The sequence below is a fragment of the Cygnus atratus genome, chromosome 8 (genome assembly GCF_013377495.2).
Source record: "Cygnus atratus isolate AKBS03 ecotype Queensland, Australia chromosome 8, CAtr_DNAZoo_HiC_assembly, whole genome shotgun sequence".
Lineage (NCBI taxonomy): Eukaryota > Metazoa > Chordata > Aves > Anseriformes > Anatidae > Cygnus > Cygnus atratus.
The window spans coordinates 9,276,076-9,295,039 of NC_066369.1; the positions used below are offsets into that span (position 1 = coordinate 9,276,076).

At 62.8% G+C, this 18,964-nt stretch overlaps 2 protein-coding genes across 3 annotated transcripts in view; one reads left to right on the forward strand and one right to left on the reverse strand.

Annotated features, from left to right (window-relative positions):
- The window catches only part of PDE4DIP (phosphodiesterase 4D interacting protein), a 32,218-nt gene extending 21,834 nt beyond the window's left edge, over positions 1–10,384 (forward strand). The window contains exons 18-38 of the mRNA XM_035537334.2: positions 3,119–3,210; positions 3,300–3,460; positions 3,562–3,877; positions 3,966–4,134; positions 4,240–4,356; positions 4,441–4,915; positions 5,118–5,353; positions 5,572–5,623; positions 5,852–6,069; positions 6,228–6,422; positions 6,963–7,184; positions 7,319–7,450; positions 7,580–7,699; positions 7,798–7,975; positions 8,044–8,168; positions 8,374–8,469; positions 8,626–8,813; positions 9,133–9,270; positions 9,345–9,483; positions 9,578–9,624; positions 9,834–10,384. Coding sequence (XP_035393227.1) covers positions 3,119–3,210; positions 3,300–3,460; positions 3,562–3,877; positions 3,966–4,134; positions 4,240–4,356; positions 4,441–4,915; positions 5,118–5,353; positions 5,572–5,623; positions 5,852–6,069; positions 6,228–6,422; positions 6,963–7,184; positions 7,319–7,450; positions 7,580–7,699; positions 7,798–7,975; positions 8,044–8,168; positions 8,374–8,469; positions 8,626–8,813; positions 9,133–9,270; positions 9,345–9,483; positions 9,578–9,624; positions 9,834–9,866 — 3,449 coding nt within the window. The 3' untranslated portion in view covers positions 9,867–10,384. The remainder of the gene's footprint in view (positions 1–3,118; positions 3,211–3,299; positions 3,461–3,561; positions 3,878–3,965; positions 4,135–4,239; positions 4,357–4,440; positions 4,916–5,117; positions 5,354–5,571; positions 5,624–5,851; positions 6,070–6,227; positions 6,423–6,962; positions 7,185–7,318; positions 7,451–7,579; positions 7,700–7,797; positions 7,976–8,043; positions 8,169–8,373; positions 8,470–8,625; positions 8,814–9,132; positions 9,271–9,344; positions 9,484–9,577; positions 9,625–9,833) is intronic.
- A 275-nt stretch (positions 10,385–10,659) lies between these two features.
- PRKAB2 (protein kinase AMP-activated non-catalytic subunit beta 2) lies at positions 10,660–18,876 on the reverse strand. 2 transcript variants are annotated; one of them, XM_035537339.2, is made up of 8 exons: positions 18,787–18,876; positions 15,945–16,122; positions 15,386–15,552; positions 14,526–14,619; positions 13,823–13,937; positions 12,420–12,553; positions 12,022–12,090; positions 10,660–11,557 (listed from the first exon to the last, which is right to left on the reverse strand). In XM_035537339.2, exons 2-8 carry the CDS (start codon positions 16,104–16,106, stop codon positions 11,480–11,482), a joined length of 819 nt encoding a protein of 272 aa, XP_035393232.1. In that variant the 5' UTR covers positions 16,107–16,122; positions 18,787–18,876; the 3' UTR covers positions 10,660–11,479. The 2 variants fall into 2 exon arrangements, with proteins under 2 accessions (XP_035393232.1, XP_035393231.1); XM_035537338.2 differs by having other exon boundaries at positions 13,817–13,937.
- Between the last annotated feature and the right edge of the window lie 88 nt (positions 18,877–18,964).

Sequence of the window (18,964 nt, forward strand, 5' to 3'; positions counted from 1 at the left end):
GGCTTGCAAGTGCCCTTGCAGGAACTGTTCCTTCTGGTTTTTGTTTTTGGACAGATGGTTCGGGGTGACTGAGACCTGTCCCTGCTCTCAGAGTCTGGGCTGGTCTGCTCCCGTATGTCGCAGTGCATGTCTCACACACAGGTTCCACGTGCCCGTAGCTTTTCTAGGACATCTTTCCCCTCCTCTGGGAGGGTTGGTGCTGACGTAAGAACTGAAAAGCAATAGCAACAGCTTTCCAGTGACCGTCACTTCCCAAGTGCAGAGGGGTATGGATCCAGTCTCGTACTCAATCCCTTCCCAAGGTGTCAACGGCAAATTTTGGACCGCTCTGGGCATCTCTGTTTCTGCTTGCTGGGGAAGCTGAACCCAGAGCAGGTGGAGCAGAAGAGCTCCCTCTTGCTGGGCTGTGCCATCGGGACCCGCCTGCTCTGCTGCACGTCTCCTTGTGACCGCTTCACGCATCGTGTACCCCGTGCCTTACACCCGTGCTGAGGTCTTCCCTTCCCGCGCTCAGGCAGGGACAGGAGGCAGCACGGCGCTCCCTTCCCACGCAGCAGGTCAGCACTGCTCCTCTGGTCTGCGCCTATTCAGCAGTCCTCGTGTGGGACAGCTGGTGCTGCTGGGCAGCTCTCCTACTTGGTTAGCCCTTCCTGTCAGGTTTCATCTCATTCCCTTCCTCTCGCTTCTCTGTGTAGCGCCATCTTCTCTTTCTCCTGTCTCCCTTTGTAGGAGCCTTTGTGTCCTTGTCCTTATCTTTCCACCTTCCCTCCTCCATCCTGGCTCTGATGCCTGTCTCTCTGGGGAGCCCAGGGCAGGCTGCTTGGCCTTGGCTGGTGCTCTGGCAGCTCCCCTCTCTTGTGTTTTGCTACAGCTCTGCCCCTGCCCTCTGCTAACATCACTGATTCTGCTAACATGACTGATAAGTGATGCCCCAGAGGGAGCATGGCCCTAAGCAGAGGTGTCCCAGACTTTCTGCTCTGTTCTTCAGGGCTTTGTTTTATCCCTGATATCCCTGGCTGTGTGCTCTTTTACCCCCCAGAAAGACGAGCCTGAGCATCTCATGCCTGAGAGCACCCTCTGGCTGTGCAGTGCTTTGTGCTGTCTCAGAGCTTTTTGTGGAGGTCTTTCCTTTCTCTCTTAATTTCTCTGGAGCCCTTATTTCTCCTCCTCCGTTCCTAAGTGTCTGGTTGTTTCCAGCACAGCCAATGCACCTGGCGGATACGTGCAGTTTTCAAGCCACGCGGCTGATTCCCTTCAAGCTGGGCATGAGAGACACAGGAATCTGAGACAAACAGTGCTCAGCTCGCCTCTCATCCATTTTCCTGGTAGTACCCAAGCACTGAGCAGCCTCTCTTTGACGTTGCACCATGGGTGCTGCTGCTGCTGTGGAGGGTTCAAGCACTCAGTGAACTCCAGCGCCAGCCTCGTCTTCTTTTTTTTTTTTTTTTTTTAACTCCCTTGAGATTTTTGCTCCTTTTTGTGCCTCAGTCCTGAAGCTGTGGGCAACGGTGAGGAGCAGGGGGCCAAGTGCTGGCAGAGAGGTGATTCTCCAGCGCCCCCAGAGCCTCTGCGCTGGCTCCTCAGCCTGGGCAGCCCGGTGCAGGTGCTCCTCACCTGCTCTAGCAAAGCCTGCAGCCCGGGGTCTGTGTGCCTCTTCCATTCACAGATCCACACCGAGCTGGGTGGCTTGTCACCTGGCAGCTTTGTGTCCCTGGGGGGTCACAGGGGGTCACAGGGCCATGCTTTGCCTGTGCTGAATGCCACCCACGAGCACTGCTGCTTCGCTGCGGGGTGCTGCTGCCCCTTCCAGCCGCCTCTAAGCGTTTTGCTCCATGAGCGATGCTGCTCCCTGCCTCAAGCGTGGTGCCTGGCCTTGCTCCCCAGGGCACAGCACCTTCAGGGCCTGTTCCTGCTGAACGGACCCCGCCACGTGGGGCAGCGTCTGCCCAAGCTGGGCTGGGAATCCCCCCGATTTTTATTTTTTTTTGCAGCCCCCTGGCAGTTGCTTTCTGCGGGGGGGTCTCCTGAGCGTGCCACCATCCGGGTGCTGGGGCACGCAGCGTGCTGTGCCGCTGCCTCCCCTGCTGCAAGGCGTGCTCCCGGCTGGTCCTCGGCTCCTGGGAGCCAGGTGCTTCCCTGCTGGCTCCTCCTGCACCTGCGAGGTTTGGCATTTCCCCTGGGTTCCCCTGCTCAGCCCCAGCCCTGATGGCGCTGGCTCTGCCCTCGGGTTGAGCAGCTGCAGCTCCTGCAGGGCTTGAGGGGGGCTGCAAAACATGGTCCTGCGTGGTTCTGGGACCTGCCCAAGCTCTGCTCTCCGTGGGGAAGGGAAGTCCCTGACCTGAACCGTCCCAGTCCAGGACTGAACCTGAGAGGAGCGGGCTGGGACCTGTGGCTGGGTGGGAGGAAGGTGCAAGGGGCTGAGCTGCTCAGACAAGGGGGTGAGCCCTCCTTTTGGTCCAGGAGCAGAGTATAAAGGCACGCCACTGCTTGGGTCTGTGGGGCAGGATGGGCCATAGCCCCCCACACACATTGCTGCTGTATTTTTGCCCCCTGCCTGCCCCACGTACGATGGGACACGAGCTTCCTTTTAGCTCTGCAAAGCCAGCGCAGGGCATGCAAGCAGCCCCGTGCCCTGTGCAGGGGTGGTGTGAGCAGCGTGGCTGCCACTGCCCTCTCTGGGCAGAGAAATGTGTGGGGTGGGCACCTGCACCCCGCGGGGTGGGGGCAGCGCCAGGGAGGCTTCCTGCACCAGGAGGTGCTGCTGGTGGTGGCCACGGCTTGGGAGGTCACCGCAGCACGAGGACGAGGGGGACGCGTGCGCGTGGGGCAGTGCCACAAGCTCAAGGTGCTACGGGTGCAGGGGTGCGGAAGGGGCAGGTGGTGCTGCTGCGGTGCTGTCCCTGGGGCTGGGGCAGCGCGTGGCGCTGGGCTGGAGCTGCAGCGTGCAGCGAGGGGACGACCAGCTCCAGGGATGGAAGGGACACCTTGGTCCCGCTGGGAGCACCCCAGCACCAGGCACCCACCCTGGGGCTGCCCGTGGTGGCCTTGCTGGAGAGGTGGGGACAGAGCCAGTGCCACGTTGTCACCGCTCTGAGCACCTCACTGTGCTGTCTCCTAGGTCAGGCCGTAGGGACAGATGCTGATGATGCCAGCACCGACTTTGCCAGCAGCATCGAGGAGGAGGTGGCTCACAGCACCGCGACCCAGCATGTAAGTTGGGATGGTGAGGCACTGGGAAGAGAGGCTCTAGAGCCAGGCATCGTGCTGTGCCCCGTCACCCTCTGCCTTTGTTCCTCTAGAACAGCCCCCGGGCCCCTAAGGAGAGCAGGGGCACTGAGAAGGCACCACCGAGGAGCGCAACGCCGGCCCTGCCGGAGCGGGGGCTGCGGGCAGAAGAGGAGCTGCGGGAGCTGAAGGCGCAGCTGGAGGAAGCCGGCTTCTCCTCCGTCTCCCACATCAGGCAAGAGCCCCGCGATGCGGGAGCTGGTGGGTGGCGGTGGCTCGAGGGGGAGCCCCGTGTCCTGGCTGCTGCCTGCCCCTCACGGCACCGTGTGCTCCCAGGAAGGCGATGCTGAGCCTGTGCCTGGAGAACGCGGAGCTGAAGGAGCGGATGGGTGAAGCCACGTTGCTGCTGGAGAGCGGGGAGCAGGAGGAGGCCGGGCTGGGTGGCTCTGTGTCACCTGAGCCCCGCAGGATGCAGCGGAAGGGCCGCAGTGCCCTTGGGGACCGCCAGGCTGGTGGCAGCGGGGACAGCCAGGGGCTCGCAGCAGAGAGGGGAGCTGTGCCCACCAAGCGCCCCGCGCTGGAGGCGCGGTGCCGGGACGATGCGCCCAAGAGACCCTGCCCCAGTGCCCCTGGTGGAGGGGACGGGAGCCACGTGAGTGCTGCGGCCACAGGGGAACCGGGATGGGGACAGGGACAGAGGAGGGACTGGGGGAGCTCACAGCCCATTTCCCTTCCGGCAGGAGGAGGGCATGGCCCCAGGCAGGGGCTGGTCAGGGCTGGGTGCGGAGCTGCGCTCTCAGGTGGCGCAGGGGCAGAAGCAGTGCCAGGAGCTGCAGGACAAGCTGGCCGCCTCGGAGGCCACGGTGCGGGCGCAGGCTGAGCAGCTGGAGAAGTACCACGTCCTGCTCCGTGAGTTGTGGGGCGGGCGGGGTGGGGGTCTGTGCCGAGCCTGGCGTGCCTCGTGCGTGCATCCAGCCTGGAGGGGGGACCCTGAGCTGACGGGATGCCCGGCAGGTGAACCCCACGCCCAGCAGCTCAGCAAGCAAGTGCAAGTGGACTTCCAGGACCTGGGCTACGAGACGTGTGGGCGAAGCGAGACCGAAGTGGACCGGGATGAGACCACCAGTCCCGGTAAGGAGAGTCAGGGCCTCTGGGGACCCCACGCCTTGCCCACGCTGCGTGGAAAAGTGACGCCGTGCCCTGTCCCCCCTGCAGAGTGCGAGGAGCCGGACGTGTTCAGCGAGCCCAGCCTGGGCGAGGAGCTGGGGTCCCCGTGCCGCCTGGGGGTGCCCAGGGCGGGCAAGGCTGCCCTGAAAGCCACGTCCCCTCCAGATGTGGGAGCCCTGTGCCAGCACATCAAGGACCTCAAGGCGCAACTTCTCAATGCCAACAAGGTGATCCAGAGCCTGCAGCGCCGTGCCCGCTCCGTCTCCGTCACCAGCGGCTACACCTCGGGCACCGAGCGGCCCCCACCGGGCCCCGCCGCCTTGGCCTCGCCGTCCCACAGCCTGACCGATGAGGACGAGGGCTGGCAGTCGGACGGCCGTGGCACCCTCTGCCCGCCCAGCCCGTGGGCACGCCATGACCTGGAGCAGCTGGTGCACCGCGTCGCGCTCCTCGAGGCACAGCTACCTGCGACCAAGCCCCAAGGGGTTTTTCCCAAGGAGCTGCAATCTGCTACGTGGCCAGGGTATGGTGGGGGGCATTGGGGCCGGATGGGGGGCTGTAGGTGTTTCCGGGGGTTTTCAGGGGTTGTCCCAGGTGGTGGCTTCTTGTTGCGTGCTCTACCCAAACCAGGCTCTCAGGGACACCCCCATGGCATCCTGTCCATGCCAGGCTTACCTAGGGGGGTCAGGCAGCCCCATGACCCCCCTGTTTTCTGATCCCCCCAGGAAATACAACTCGCTGATCCAAGCGCAGGCCCGGGAGCTCTCCCACCTGCGGCAGACGCTGCGGGAGGGCCGCGGGGTGAGCCGCAGCCTGGCCCAGCACCTGCGCGATGCCCTGCGGTCCTTTGAGGAGCTCCTCCGTGGGACCGACATCGACTACTACCTGGGCCAGGGCTTCCGGGAGCAGCTGACCCAGGGCAGGCAGCTGGCCGAGAGGCTCAGTGACAAGCTGGGCACCAGTAAGTGCCTTTGGGGGGACACTGGGGTGTAACGGGGTGTGGAGGAATGGGAAGGGATGCTTTGATGGGAGCTGCGAAGAGCTGGGACCATTTGGACACCCTGTGCTGTGTGGGCTACCTGCTCCAAGCTGGGCTGTCCCGTGAGGGCTCTGTTAGGGGTACAGGCAGCCTCAGGTATGGGGACACTGACCGGTTCGTACCTGGCTTGTTGTTTTCAGGAGATCGACAGGATGGGGAGGATAAAACCAGCCACGAACTCCTGGCGCTGAGGTACCTGCTGCCAGGGAGATCTGGGGGGATCTGCTCTGCATGGGCACCCTGGGCTGGTCTGTCACTGCTCTCGGGGTGGGGTTCCAGGGTGCTCCAGGTGGGTGTCCTGGGGCTGCCTCTGCTCCCTCTCTGGGTTTGGCATCCTGGGCTGCCACGCAGCATGGGGGGGAAGTTGGGGTGTCGTGCTGGAGCAACCACAGCAGCCCCAGTGATGGCTCATCCCCGCAGGCTCAGCCGGGAGCTCCAGGAGAAGGAGAAGGTGATCGAGAGCCTGGAGGCAAAGCTGCAGGAGCGCTGCGAGTCCCCGGGCAGCAGCCGCCCTCCCTCAGAGTCATCCCGCTCTGCCACCAGCGCCTCCTTCGTGTCCGATGCGCTGGAGCCCTGCTCCGACGGGGACGCAGCCAGCGAGTGCAGCCAGTGCCACGAGGAGCCCGCCCGACTCACAGGTACCACGGGGTGCCACGACCACGGGCTAGGGACACGCAGCACCCAGATCCCTGCTGTGGTGGGCACCTGTGTGGCTCAGCACCTCAGGGAGGACAGGACCCCCCAAACTGAGCCAGAGCTGTGTTAACATCTCTCTCCGTCTCTCTCCTGTCTCTAGGCCTTCGCTTTGACTCTTTGTCCAAACCCGTTAGTGCCCCCCTGCCTGCGCTGACCCCCGGGCTGTCCCCATTCCTGCCCACGGGGCTCCCCCCGCCCGCAGCCCCCGTGCTGCTGGGCTGCTGTGGGACCCCCGCCTGCTCCCTGGCCGAGGCGCAGCAGGAACTGCAGGTGCTCCGGAGGCAGCTGGGAGAAAGTGAGCGTGCGCCTCCGGCACAGGGTTGGTGCTGCCTGCCCTGCGTGCTGCGCTGTGCTGCATGGCCCCCCCGGCCCCCTCTGCCCTGCCTGCCCTGCCCTGGCCCTTCTCCTGCTCCCTGGGGCCACTGCTTCGGCTTCGAGGCCAGATCCCAACGCTCTGGCTGGGGGACGATGGGAACGTGGCTCTCCTGCACGAGGGGTGGGGTGGGTGGGATGGGCACAGCCTGAGGCAGCGCTAGCAATTGGTGTGGGTGCTTGGGCACCACAGGTGAGGGCTGGTGTGGTTAGTTGTTGTGTAGGAGTGGGGCTGAGACCCCACAACTCGCGTCATGTAATCAGCGCATGCCAGGAGAACCTCTGCTCTTCAGGGTGAACGGGTTTGAGCAAGGCAGGAGACAGGCGGTGCGGCTAGGGACGGGGACAGCAGGCTGCGTGGATAGGCATAGCGAGAAGGGTGTGGCAAGAGGGTTTGTTACCCCTGTTCTTCCTCCCTGCTCGTTGCTCTCCTCCTCCTCACCCTTTTGCCCCGTGTGCGCAGGTGTGACACTGCCCGTGGCAACAGCAAAGCCCACAGCCTCGCTGGGACCCTTTGGAGAGGGCGGCAAACCCGCAGCATCGCTCTGCCAGCACGACGCCCTGCAGAGCCTGGCCAAGGCCCCCGGGGCCAGAGAGACCCGCATCCTCTGGGACGTGCCTGCTCCCGGCCGGCCTCTTAACGGGGCGCTGCCATCGGGGTTCCCGTCCAGCCAGAAGCTAACAGGTACGGTCCTTGGGGGCATCCTGGGTGGCTGTGGGGGAAGAGGGAGGAGACGCAGCCCCAGGAAGGCTGTGGGGATGGCATGGGGCAGGAGGCACGGCCATCCCTGCCCTGAGACATCTCCCTGGCCGTGTCAGGGGCGGACCTGCTGGAGGAGCACTTGGTGGAGATCCGCAGCCTGCGCCAGCGCCTGGAGGAGTCCATCTGCACCAACGACCGGCTCCGGGAGCAGCTCGAGCGCCGCCTGGCCTCTACCGGCAAGGCCAGCGGTACGGGGCTGCACCGGGGCCAGCTGGGGGGTGGCAGGCTTTGCACACCCCATTGCACGGGGAAGGGCACTCAGCCCCTGCATGGCGTGGTGCCGGGGAGAGGGGCTCAGCACCCCTCCCCCTTTGCAGGTTTGCCCGGCGATGTGTACACCCAGGGGCCGGAGCCGGGGCTGCAGCTGAGCGGGGAGAACCGGGCACTGCGCGAGGACAACCAGACCCTGCGGCTGCAGTGCGACCATCTCTCCCGAGGTAGGGCCGGGCCAGGCCCCTCGGGGTCCGAGTCCCGGTGGGCTCACCCCGCTTGCTGAGTGAGGTGGCGGTGACATCTCCGTGCTCTGCGTCCCCAGAGCTGGCACGGGTGCAGGAGGCACTCTTGGCTGCCTGCTCCCGGGTGCGGGAGGCTGAAGCAGAGCTGGGCCAGAGGCGCGGGGAGCAGTGCAGGCTGGCGGAGGAGCTCACCAAGCACCAGGAGAGCATCCGGCAGCTCCGGGACGAGCGGCTCTCTCTGCAGGATGACAACAACAGGTAAGGTTTGGGGCCGGCGGGGCTGGGTGGTGCGGCTGGCTCCAGACCCACGTGTCACCTTTCTGCAGGCTGCAGCACACGGTGACGCTCCTGCAGCAGCAGTGTGATGAGCACCGCCTGCTCCTGCAGGCCCTGCGCACAGAGCTGCATGTTTATGAGAGCCTCCCCGGCCCCGCTGCCGAGCCCCGTGCAGGTACAAGTCCCGTGCCCAGCTCACCCAGACCCTATCACCAGCCCCTCCACACAGCTCCTGGGCTTGGGGTGCCTGTCCCAGCCCCGTCACGGCAGCGGAAGGGACATGGTGGCCCCGCTGGCAGCAGGGAGGGAGGGAAGGCCCCCAGCAGCCCCAGGCACAGAGCCACGGCCATCCGCAGGGTCTCAGTCGCTTCTTGTTCCAGGCTGCTTCCCGTCCCCTCCGGTGCGGGATGTTGGCACCAGCTCAGCAGCCTTCTCCCCAACACCCTCTAAGACATCGGTGCCCCGGCAGGTGGAGGGTAGGTACCGCAGCACGAGTGCCTCAGTGCTGCCGAGACCGAGAAACTCATTGCACCCTTGCTGAGGATGGATGGCGAGCCCAGGGCAGAGCCAAGCCCCCAGGAGGGCCGCAGGGGCAGCAAGCAGGGGTCCTCACCCAGCCCTGCTTTCCTCAGAGACGCTTGGGGCAGACCCAGCGGTGAGGAGGAGCGAGGGACCGCCGGGGGCTCACGTCGTCGGCCGCCTGGACACCTACCGGTCCCTGGAGCAGCGCATCCTGGAGGGAAAGGCACTGGCCCGTGAGCTGACGTGTGTGACGCGCCCGGTGCTCGGGCTGCCCAACCACCTGCTCCCGGGAAAGGAGGTAAAGCGTGGGCAGGACGATGGGGCTGGGGGACGGATCCTGCTCTGCAGGCCTGGAGCAAGGAGGGAGGCTCCATCTCCGCCACGGATAAATCAGGCTGGCAGCAGCGAGGCAAGGTGGCAATGTGGGGGATTTAGGGCCGGATCTCTGCAGCATGGGGTCCCTGTAGCAGGCACGAGTGTGCTTGAAGCATACTGGAGGGGGTCCAGCCCGGGGGCCGTTGCCAGCACTGCTGTGTTGGGCTGGGGACAGCAGCTCCCTGGGTGCAGCAGGATGTAGGTGCCCCAGCAGCACCCACTCCTGCACCCTTCTCCCACAGGTCCCGGGGTGCACGGGCGCAGGACACCTCTGGGGCAGCGCCAGCACCCTGCACCGCGTCCTGGAGGAGTGTGCCTCTCTCCTCACCACCTTCTGGAGCACCGTGCTGCCCGTCAGCCCTGCCCAGCATCAGGGCAAGGTAAGCACCGTGCTGGGTGCTGGTGGGGCGATCGGGCTGGATGCGTGCCACTCACGGCACTCGTCTCGTCCCAGGAGCAGGCTTTACAGGGTGAGATCGCAGCGCTGCGTGCCCAGCTCTCTGAGAAGGAGGATGCCCTGCAGAGCACGGCTGAGCAACTCCGCAGCATGGCCCGGCTCAAGGACAGCATGGAGCAGTTCATCGTGAGCCAGCGTAGGTGGCACAACCAAGTTGGCCTGGTTCCTGTGTTACGGGGTCGCTCTGTGGCGCAGGGACCTCACTGACCCCGTCCCCTTCTCCCTCGCAGTGACCAGGACTCACAGCGTGCTGCGCAAGGCCAGGACGAACCTGGAGGTAAGTCTGCCCTGGCAGCCAGGATAAAGCTGGGTGCCCTTGCCCTGGGGATGGGCGCAGATGGGACGCCGCGTGGATTCGGGACTGTTGGCTGTCCCCACCCTCTGCGTCCCTGTCCCTGGGGCACAACAGCCCCCTGCAAAGCGTTGGCCCAGCCGCTGCCCTGCCGGCCAGCTGAGCACTCACCGCCACGTGTGCTCTCTCGCCAGGTGAAGGCCCAGCAAGCCCTGCCTGTCGTGTGAGCCCCAGGCAGGGCGGGAGCGATGTCCCTGGCCACGCAACGGCCCATCGGCCACCGAGCCGCGCCGCCTCCGAAGGCTGGAGCAGACAGGGCTCGGAGGCGCCCAGCGCTGCCCCAAAGCCAGGCACTGGACAGTGGGTTTGGGACAGCGCTGGGTGTTGCGTTCCCTCTATTTGCCTTCGCTTGGCATCGCTGCAGCAGCTGCTGGCTTGGGCTTTGCCTGCCCCATGCTTTCAGCGTGTGCCCCCTCCCACCCGTGGTGCTCAGCGTGGGGTGTCACGGCCCTCCGAGCTGAGCACCTCTGGCCCTGGGACTCGGTCCCACCTGTAACCTTGCTGCACACCTGCCCCTGCTCGTGGATGTATGTATATATAGATAGATAGGTACAGGTACAGATATCGGAGCCGCGTTCCAGGGGCTCCCCGGGCGTGTTGGGGCCCTGGCGCGGGAGGAAGATGTAAGAAGTGACGTGTTCTGTTCGGTGGCTTCAGAATCCCCAATAAAGCTTTCCTTTGGGTCCTGGTGTTTCTGGCACGCCTGTCCCTGCAGCTGTGCCCTCCTCCCCATGCCACCCAGGCCTCAGGGGCCATAGGCAGTGCCCGTGCCCAGGGGGACAGCTCTGACCCCCCTCCCCGAGCACTCAGGGCAGCTCTGTGCCCTGCAGGGTGTTCCCTTCCCTCCCCTCACGCCGGCTCACCCCACGGCCAGCAGCCCAGCACCTGCGAGCGATGCTGCGGCGGGGTGGCACGCGAGGCTTCGCCGCTCCAGATCCCCCCTCCAACACCAGGCCAGCGGCACTGAGAACAATAAATACTGTAATAAATAGAGAAAACCCTGTCACGTGGCACTGCTTCGGCAGCAGACGGTGCAGCTGGGGGCCTGGGGCACCTGCCGTGCTCCGCTCTCCCCAGGCCCCCCTTGAGCGTGGGTGTGCGCAGGTGTCCCGCTCGCTGTGCCGGCGGGGCCGGGGCGGGTGTTCAGGTGTTCAGTCCTTCGCGGCGCTGTCCTGGCAGCAGGTAAGCGTGGCTGCGTCTGCCTGTTCCCTCCCTCCTGCTGGCTCAGCACTGAACCCGGCGGAGGGCTGTGGCCGGAGCTGCGAGCTCGAAGCTGGGGAGCACGAGGAGGGGGCAGCCCCACACTCAGGGCTGGGGGACAGGGACGGATGGCAGGACGGGCCTCCCGGAGCCCCCAGGGACCAGCGTGGCCTTGGAGTCATCGCCAGGGCAGCAGGAGGACACGCTGCTGCTGGCCTGGGCTGACGACGGTGCCAGGATGGCCTCGGGGCCCTCGCAGGCTGGAGGAGATAAGTAAGGTGAAGCCCTTTCCGTGTCGGGAGCGAGGGAAGGCTGTTCTGGTGAGCAGCAAAGCAGCCCCAGACTCACAGAAGCCAAGGGGAGCTGGAGGTGGGTGGAAACCAAGGGTTAAATCAAACCACACCAGTAGGATGGGACAGTGTCACAGGCCCCAGCAGGCTCGGGCTCATCACCGGGGCCTGTGTCCCTGCCGGGTTTGAGGCTGGAGCCAGTGGCCAGTCCCCACACAAGTCCCGTGGCCCAGCGTGTGCAGACAAAGTGGCATTTCGTGTCCTGCGTGGGGGGCGGGTGAGGCCCCAGCTCAGATGGGCTTGTAGAGCAGCGTGGTGACGTACTTCTTCTTGTAGCGGTGCGTGGCACTGAGCACCATCACGCCGTCCTGCGAGAGGCACAGCGTCAGCTGGAGCAGGCGGGGGGCTCGACGCAGCCCAGCCGCGCCGCCCCAGCAGTAGGGCATCCCAAAAGAGCTGTGAGTGAGAGGCCCCCGCTGCTCCATGGGCTCAGGGAGCCCCCCAGCGGGTCCCTGCTGTCCCGAGCCCCACAGCCAGCAAGACGCATCCACCCCCTGTGACAGGGAGCCAGGGCAGAGCAAGGGAAGGATCTGGTGCAGATCCCAGCCCCACCGCGCTGTGGGGAGGCAGCTACAGGGAATTTTTGGGCTGTAAGGAGGCCACAACCTACACCCCTGCGTGTGCTACGTTTCACCAGGCAGCCGAGAGCTCCTTGTGTGGGTCCTCCAGCCCCCTGCCACCACCTCCACCCAGGTCCTGTGCCCTGCAGGCTCCTGGGAGCCGCAGCTGCTCTCCTTTCCTCACCCAGTGAACACCAGGGTTCTGCCCTTACCTTGATGGAGAGCGCGTAGAGGTGGTTGAGCATGACGTGGTTGGGTTCGGGCAGCAGTGCTGGGTCACACTAGGACAAGAGAAGTGTCAGGAGGGAACAGCAGAGCCCTGACCCCCCAAGCCCCAGCCAGCACGGGGAAGGATGCTGCCACCAAGCAAGGAGCTGCCACCTCGGGCAACCTGAGCTGCTGGGTGGCTGTTCTGAACATGAACACAGCCCAGCTGAGCACCAGGCAGAGCAAGGGGCCGAACCAGAGTGGTTAATAGGAAAATGGATGTTTTTCCCAGCAAAGAGCAAGGGCCAGGTGCCAGCAAAGGGGAGACCAGGCTCCTTGCAGACAAGACTCCCCTTCCGTCCCCACATGGCTCTCTGTATGCGGGCAGTGTGCCGGTACCCACCGAGATGTTGGTGTCCTTGTTGAGGATGACCTGGAGGAGGTGAGGCGGGAGGATGGGTGGGGATTTGAAGCGCTCCTCGGGCCGGTATACGTACATCTCTTGGCCGTACGGTCCGGGTGGTGAACTTGATAAGTCTAAAGGGAAGAGACATGAGACGGCTAAAGCAAGACCGGCAAGCCCAGGGCAGCGCCCAAGAGGGTCTTTCAGGCATTACTGTCTTCCATGAGCCCAGCCTGCAATTGGTCCTGGGCAGACTGGGGTTAGCATGCAGTGGGGCAGCAGTGCAGGGTCGTCACGTCTCACGGCTAGAAGCCACAGCAGCTAGGGGACAGGCGGTCTCCCCTTAGCCGTGTATCCTACAGCAACAGATCAGACTTCTCACAGCACAATAAGCAGCCAGGCAAGCCCTGGGCATTTCCAAGCATGGCTATAAGCTGGCGCATGCACTGACACAACACAGGCAGCCTGCGGTATCCACTCCGAGACCCCTACACGACTCTCAGCCCTGCTGGGTCTCTCCCCCTGGGCCGAGCAGCACCCTTTGCAGCAGGCACGGGGGCACAGCAAGCAGCCACCTGCACGCTCGCTGGTGCTGCACAACTGCCTGACGGGGAGGTCCCAGAATGGGAATTCCAGGTTTAGGAGCCGTTCAGCCTGTGTGAGGGACCACAGGAGCTTGATGGCGCTGGAAGCGGGAAGGGCCGCATCTCCCAGCCACATACAACCTGATCATTTGGGGACAGCCAGCACCCGGAAGGGTTCCACCTCCTCGGAGCTGCTGCTGCTTGCCGGCTTCTCTTCATGCTGGGCAAGGGCCTAGAGCTGAGGTTGTACCTGAGACGGTTTATTCCAGGGAGAGCAGACTGCTCTCAGAGCGCCCTGGACCAAAACATGACTGAGCTACCTGCCAGCACTGCCAGCGCCTGCGCGGTAACCTAACCTGCCGCTGTAACACGAGCGGAGGAAGGTTTCCGATGTGCCAGCAATAGTACAAATCGCCTTGGCGTGAAAACCAGGAGCAGCTTCTGAAAATAACCCGGCTCCTGCTCTCACCTAGCTGCCACCCCAGATCAGATGACTTACTCACAGTTGAGCAGACAGAGAGGGGTGATGTTCCTGGCGTTCACCAGTCTGAAATGGCAGCCTCAGCCGCAGACAGGCACCGACCCTGCTCTGGGACAGTGCTAGCACAGAACAAGTTACACCAGCACAGCCCCTCATGGAGACGAGGCCTTGGCTGGGGGCTGCTGAGGACACAGGCAGGACACGCTGCCAAACCTGAATCTCTCCAGGCCTACACCTCTGCTCAGGGGGTCCGTTCACCCCCCGAGCAGTGAGTCTCAGAGCAGGAGGTGGAGAATAGCGCATGCAAAGCTGCAATGCCACAAAAAACTCACCCCGACCTGAGGTTTCTGAGCTCTCCAGGGAATCCACCTTCAAAGCATCGAACACCTCAAAGTCAGACTTCTTGACGTGAATCAGGTTGTTAATCGTCCCCATCTGGCTGGTGACCACAGGCTGGAGAGAACAGAGTTAAGAGTCTTCCTACGTTACCCTCAGCTGAAGCGCACACAGATTCTCCCAGCCCACATTGCCTTTGCTATGTCATTATCTCAGAGCACAGGTGGCAAGAGTCTAGCTCTGCTCTGCGCTTGCAGATCTCTGCTGATTATCCTGGGAGGATCTCCCTTTACTCCCAGGCTCCAGCATCACCTCCTGTTTTCAATCTCCGTCCTGCTACATGCCGATGGGTAAGTGTCCTCTCCTTCCCGTGCTGATCCTGCGTGATTCAGTTTGCAGGAGAACCTGCAAGTGAATGCTGACCTGTGGCTTGTCTTCCCATGTAGCTGACTCTGAATGGGCCTTTAAAGCTTTCTGGTGTCTTACTGCCACCCAATACCTCCCCCGTGCTCCCCCATACAGCTAGTCCCCATACAGCCTGTCTAAGCCCAGAGCAACCAGCCTCTGACAGGATTTGTGGGATGGAGTTCTCCTTTTATTTTGGCAGATACCCTCTGATCTTCCTGCTCTCCCTCTGCTGCGGTCAAATCATTTCTAATCCCCTGACCAGGGCAAGATCTGCAGGGATAAAGCTTTGAGAGTTACCTCCGATGGGTCATGGACCCACTGGCCGTCCACAAAGAATTTGTACTGGTGCTCTCCTTCCGGGAGGTCCAGGATAGCAACAAAGTCGTTGTGGCTGTGCAGAGAGAAGAGACGTGCCACACCATTACCCCGGTGATGCTCTGGATGCTGCCCTTCCATGGGGTCCCAGGAAAGAGCACGCTCAGAGCCCCAGCACGACTCAAACCCCTAGGAGCCCAGCTTGCAGACCTGCCCTGCATGCCCAGGGAAGCCGTTGTGTCAGATGCTGTGTGCAAGGATGTGTGGACAACACATCTAAACTTGTGCTGGCGCTGCAGGATGAGAGCAGGAAGCACAACAGCTCTGCCTGTGGAGTCTGCAGTTGAGATAAACCCATGCCACATATCTGCTGGGGTTATGCCTAGAGTCCTACACAGTGTTTCCAGGAAAAACACAGATGTATTGCAGAGCAACAAGAAAATCACTATGGCAGGGAGACATGTGAGGGATGACTAAACAGCCCCTGCTGGCAACAGCACAACTAGGCATGAGGTAAGGCCACAGCCTGCGGAGAGCTCCCAGGGAACTGCAGCGTACCTGGGCAGGGCTCTGGGGCCAGGACTGCAGCATTGCAGTTCCCGGCATCCAGCTGGGAAAACAAAGCTGCCCGTCCTGTCCTGTCCCGCTGTTTCACAACTTCCTACCACCACAGCAGCACCACCCCGGGGAGAAGCTGACCGTGTGTTTGTGACCTCTAGCTCAGGCATTCTGAACCGAAAAAAGCCAGGTGAGCAAGAGGAACAGCACCCGGCACCGAGAGGAGAACCTGCTGCCTGCAGTGGAGCAGAGGAGAGCACAGGGTGACCCGAGGGGCTGGCTACCTCTTGATGAGCGGGATCTTGGTGCTCCAGTTGTTGAAAGATCCGGAGATGAAGACCTCTTTGCCCCCATCAGCCCAGCGGATGACAGTGGGGCGAGCCTGTTGGGATGGTTTCACCGACTCCTCCAGATCCGGCTGCCACGACACAAACTCCTTGTCCCCAGGAATCTGACAAAGAACACCAGAGCCTGGCTGAGTCACGGAGACAACGGGGGCCACGCTCACTTCCCCCCGGCTCTACCAGCCCACCTGCACATCCCAGACAAGAGCAACACCAGCCTATGCAAGCGGCTCAACGTGCAGGGGATGTTTCTGTTGTGCTGCAGCTCAGCCTGTGGTTCCTTCTACAAAAGGGGTCTCCCAGGACCCCGTGGCCCTACCTGTGTTTAGCCACACAGCGCTTGAATTAAACGCAGGGCAGCTCTCACATCAGCTGCTACTGCCCGCTTGCTAAAATCCCTCTCCACACAGACTGAGCCCAGCACAGGGCTCTGGGACAAGCTGAAGCTCCAGCCAGGACCCCAGACAGAAGGACTGTGAAGGCAGCAGCCATCCCCTACCTTGGAGTCGTGGGAGCTGAACACGCTGGGGTCGTCGGTGCTGCCCACCATGATCTTGTGCGGGTGCTCCTTGGCAGCGTGGGGCGTGCTGGAGCCGTCGGAGCGGTGAGACTTGGAGCCATGGCGCTCCCCAGACACTCGCTCGCTGGTGGTGTTGCCCATGGCAGCTCAGCAGCCCCTGTGGGAGGGAGAGGAGGGCAGCGTGCCTCTGCCCGCGGGCTCCTGCAGCGAGGAGCAGAGCGAGAGCGCTGCTTCCCAGCGCCCTTTGCCAGGACAGACTGACAGCAAGCCTAAAAAAGGCCCAAAGTTCATTCCCAGTGCCAAGTTTGGGAGCTGAAGGGGAGTTTAACAAACAAGACAGCTTGACCTAATTATAGCCGTATCCTTATGAAGCATCATGATAGTTATGCTGCTAATTGTTACATTCTACAGCAGATATGAGTTGTACTGTGTCTTACACAAGCCCTTACCAGACAGCAGAGCACAGAGGCACTGACGGGAAAAATAAAGCCAACCTTTACTGGCAAATCAGTTGGTTGGCGCTAACAGAGCCTCTTTCACAGTCCCACAGTTGGGCTCTCCAGAAAAAAAATGCTACGTCCAGCAAGAAAACAGCTAGAGAGTGAAAGTAGCAGCTGTTTAACAGCTCCCAACAAGTCTCTGAGAGCTCGCGGGCAGAAGAGCAGAGCCTCGCGCCTGGCAGGAGTGGCAGGGAGCGCTCAAAGCGCCCGAGTGGAATCGCCCAGGCTGGAGCTTGGCCAAGGCAAGGGGCTACCGCCGTGGTGCCTGCAAGAAGCTCAGCTCTCGATGGTGTTCATGTCTTGTTCAGGCCACCACGTCAGCCGTGGCAGAGCACAGCGAGGAGGTATGCTCATTGCACCCGTCACCCAACGCGGGGGCATTGGGAGGCACATCAGTTGGGACGGGCACATCCAGCCGCCCTGGCACCGTCATCCCCATCTCGCCCAGCCTGGAGAAGGCAAAGCAGGACGAACTGGCCATGCAGCGCCCAGCCACAAGCAGCTACGCACCTCCTGGGACAAACAACAGAGCCACTGCGGGTTACGTGGGAGTCTCCAGGCCTTAGGCGGTTTTCAGGAGCCGAGATGGGTCGGGGTTCTCATCCCCTTCCCAGCTTTATTTTGCAGCTCGGCTAAGCCAATCGCCAGCTCTGCAGAGCAAGGCAGGAGGACGGCCAGCCTTGCTTCATTCGCTTAGTTACGACATTTGGGGATTTGTTTAGAAGATCAAGTTATATGAAGGGTGCCAGGCAAGGCTGCCAGCCAAAGCCAGGCTTTAGAACATTACGAAGCAATTACTGAAGTATTTCTTAAATCCCAAGGGCTGGAGGACAGCTAGCCCATACGCCTACCCTCCTGCAGTGAGGATCAAGCATCCCTGAGTGGTTCAGGCCGGGAGAGGTGTTGGGCCGCTCAGTCTGACACCCTTCCCCTCTGCCCCAGAGGAGGTTTGCGCAGCTCCCCACAAAACCTGCCCCTGTGTGACTGCACAGGGTGTTAAGAGGTTTCTTCCGCAGCACCTCTGCTACGGCTCCCTTACTGCTCTGCTGCAAGGCACGTCAGAAGGGCTGAACCTCTTGTATGAAGACAGACCTGAGAGATACACGCAGGCTTTTACAAAGCTCCCCCTTCTCTTCTCTAAGAGGAATCCCATCCCTTTGGCTGTCCCTTACAGACCACACTCCTAAAACATTTCCTGCAGTTTCTCCCAAGCGGTGCCTCCTCTCCAGAGCGTCGTGGCAGACACGAGCACCTCCTGCACCATGCACACAGCCCCCCTACCACATTGGGACAGGGAGGCACAGCTCCTCGAGCACAGCCTGTTGTACGCGGCTTCACCGAGTTAACTCCTGAACTCCGGTGAGCCCCTGCAGCACAGCACGCTTTGTCGCCTTGACACAAGAAGTTCCTAGTGCATCGTCCAAGTCAATAACACACACGCTGCCAACACCAAAGCCCAAGCAAACCTCTGCAGCACCTCAACGAACCTGGCAGGTGAACCTCATGAACCACGGCAGGCCGTGAGGATAAAAACAATGGGGAGGTACTCTTTGCTCAATCAGATATTGACAGGACAAGGGGGAATGGCTTTAAACTAAAAGAGGGAAGATTTAGATTAGAGATTAGGAGGAAATTCTTCACTCAGAGGGTGGTGAGGCACTGGCACAGGTTGCCCAGAGAGACTGTGGATGCGCCATCCCTGGAGGTGCTCAAGACCACGATGGATGGGGCCTTGGCCAACCTTATCTGGTGGGTGGCATCGCTGCCCACGGCGGGGGTTGGAACTGGGTGGGCTTTGAGATCCCTTCCAACCCGAGCCACTCCAGGAGTCTATGATTTTGGAGAGGTGGGTTTGCAGTTTGGGTTTGCTGTTCAGCACCCGTCGCCCGCAGACTGCTCAGCACCCACCTCTGGGCACCGAAGCCACCCAAAAAAGGCCGAGTGGCCCGAATTCATGACTATTTTGGTGGAGAAAACGGGCCGTTCGGTGCTTCTGCTGGCACCGGGCTGCAGGGACGAGCCCCGGAGGCACGTCTCGCCCTGAGTGCGCGGCTGGGACGAGGCTGGTGGCAGCAGCCGGGCTGTGACACAGCCCCCGAACAGTGACACTGGGGGGGGGGTCCGGTGACAGAAGGTGACTCGGAGCGCTGCCACAGCCCCACCGGGCACCCACCGTGCCACCCTCCTGCCACCCACCGTGCCGCCCAGCCGCCACCCGCCCCGGAACCGCCGTTTAGCGGGACGGGGCGGCAGCAGCAGCGGCCCCCCCCCGTCCCCCCGGCAGCCCCCTGCCCCCCGGCAGCCCCCGGTCGCGGCCCCACCTGCCCCCGCCGCCGCCGCCGCCGCCACTCTCCGCCTCCGCTCAAAATGGCGGCCGCCGCCACCGCCGGCCTCTGCGGGGCGCTCTGCCCCGCCTCCATTTTGGGTGAGGGCGGCGCGGCTTCACGGCGGGCCGGGCGGGCGCCGCCATCTTTGCTGTGGGCGGCCGGCCATGTCGCT

Excerpts from the sequence above, each read along its gene's own strand:
- PRKAB2 (XM_035537338.2), bottom strand. The coding sequence starts at position 16,106 with ATGGGCAACACCACCAGCGAGCGAGTGTCTGGGGAGCGCCATGGCTCC. Across the intron at positions 15,553-15,944 it reads TCAGCTCCCACGACTCCAAG|ATTCCTGGGGACAAGGAGTT; the intron begins GTAGGGGATGGC and ends GTTCTTTGTCAG. Across the intron at positions 12,554-13,816 it reads CTCAGAAACCTCAGGTCGGG|ACTTATCAAGTTCACCACCC; the intron begins GTGAGTTTTTTG and ends TCTTCCCTTTAG.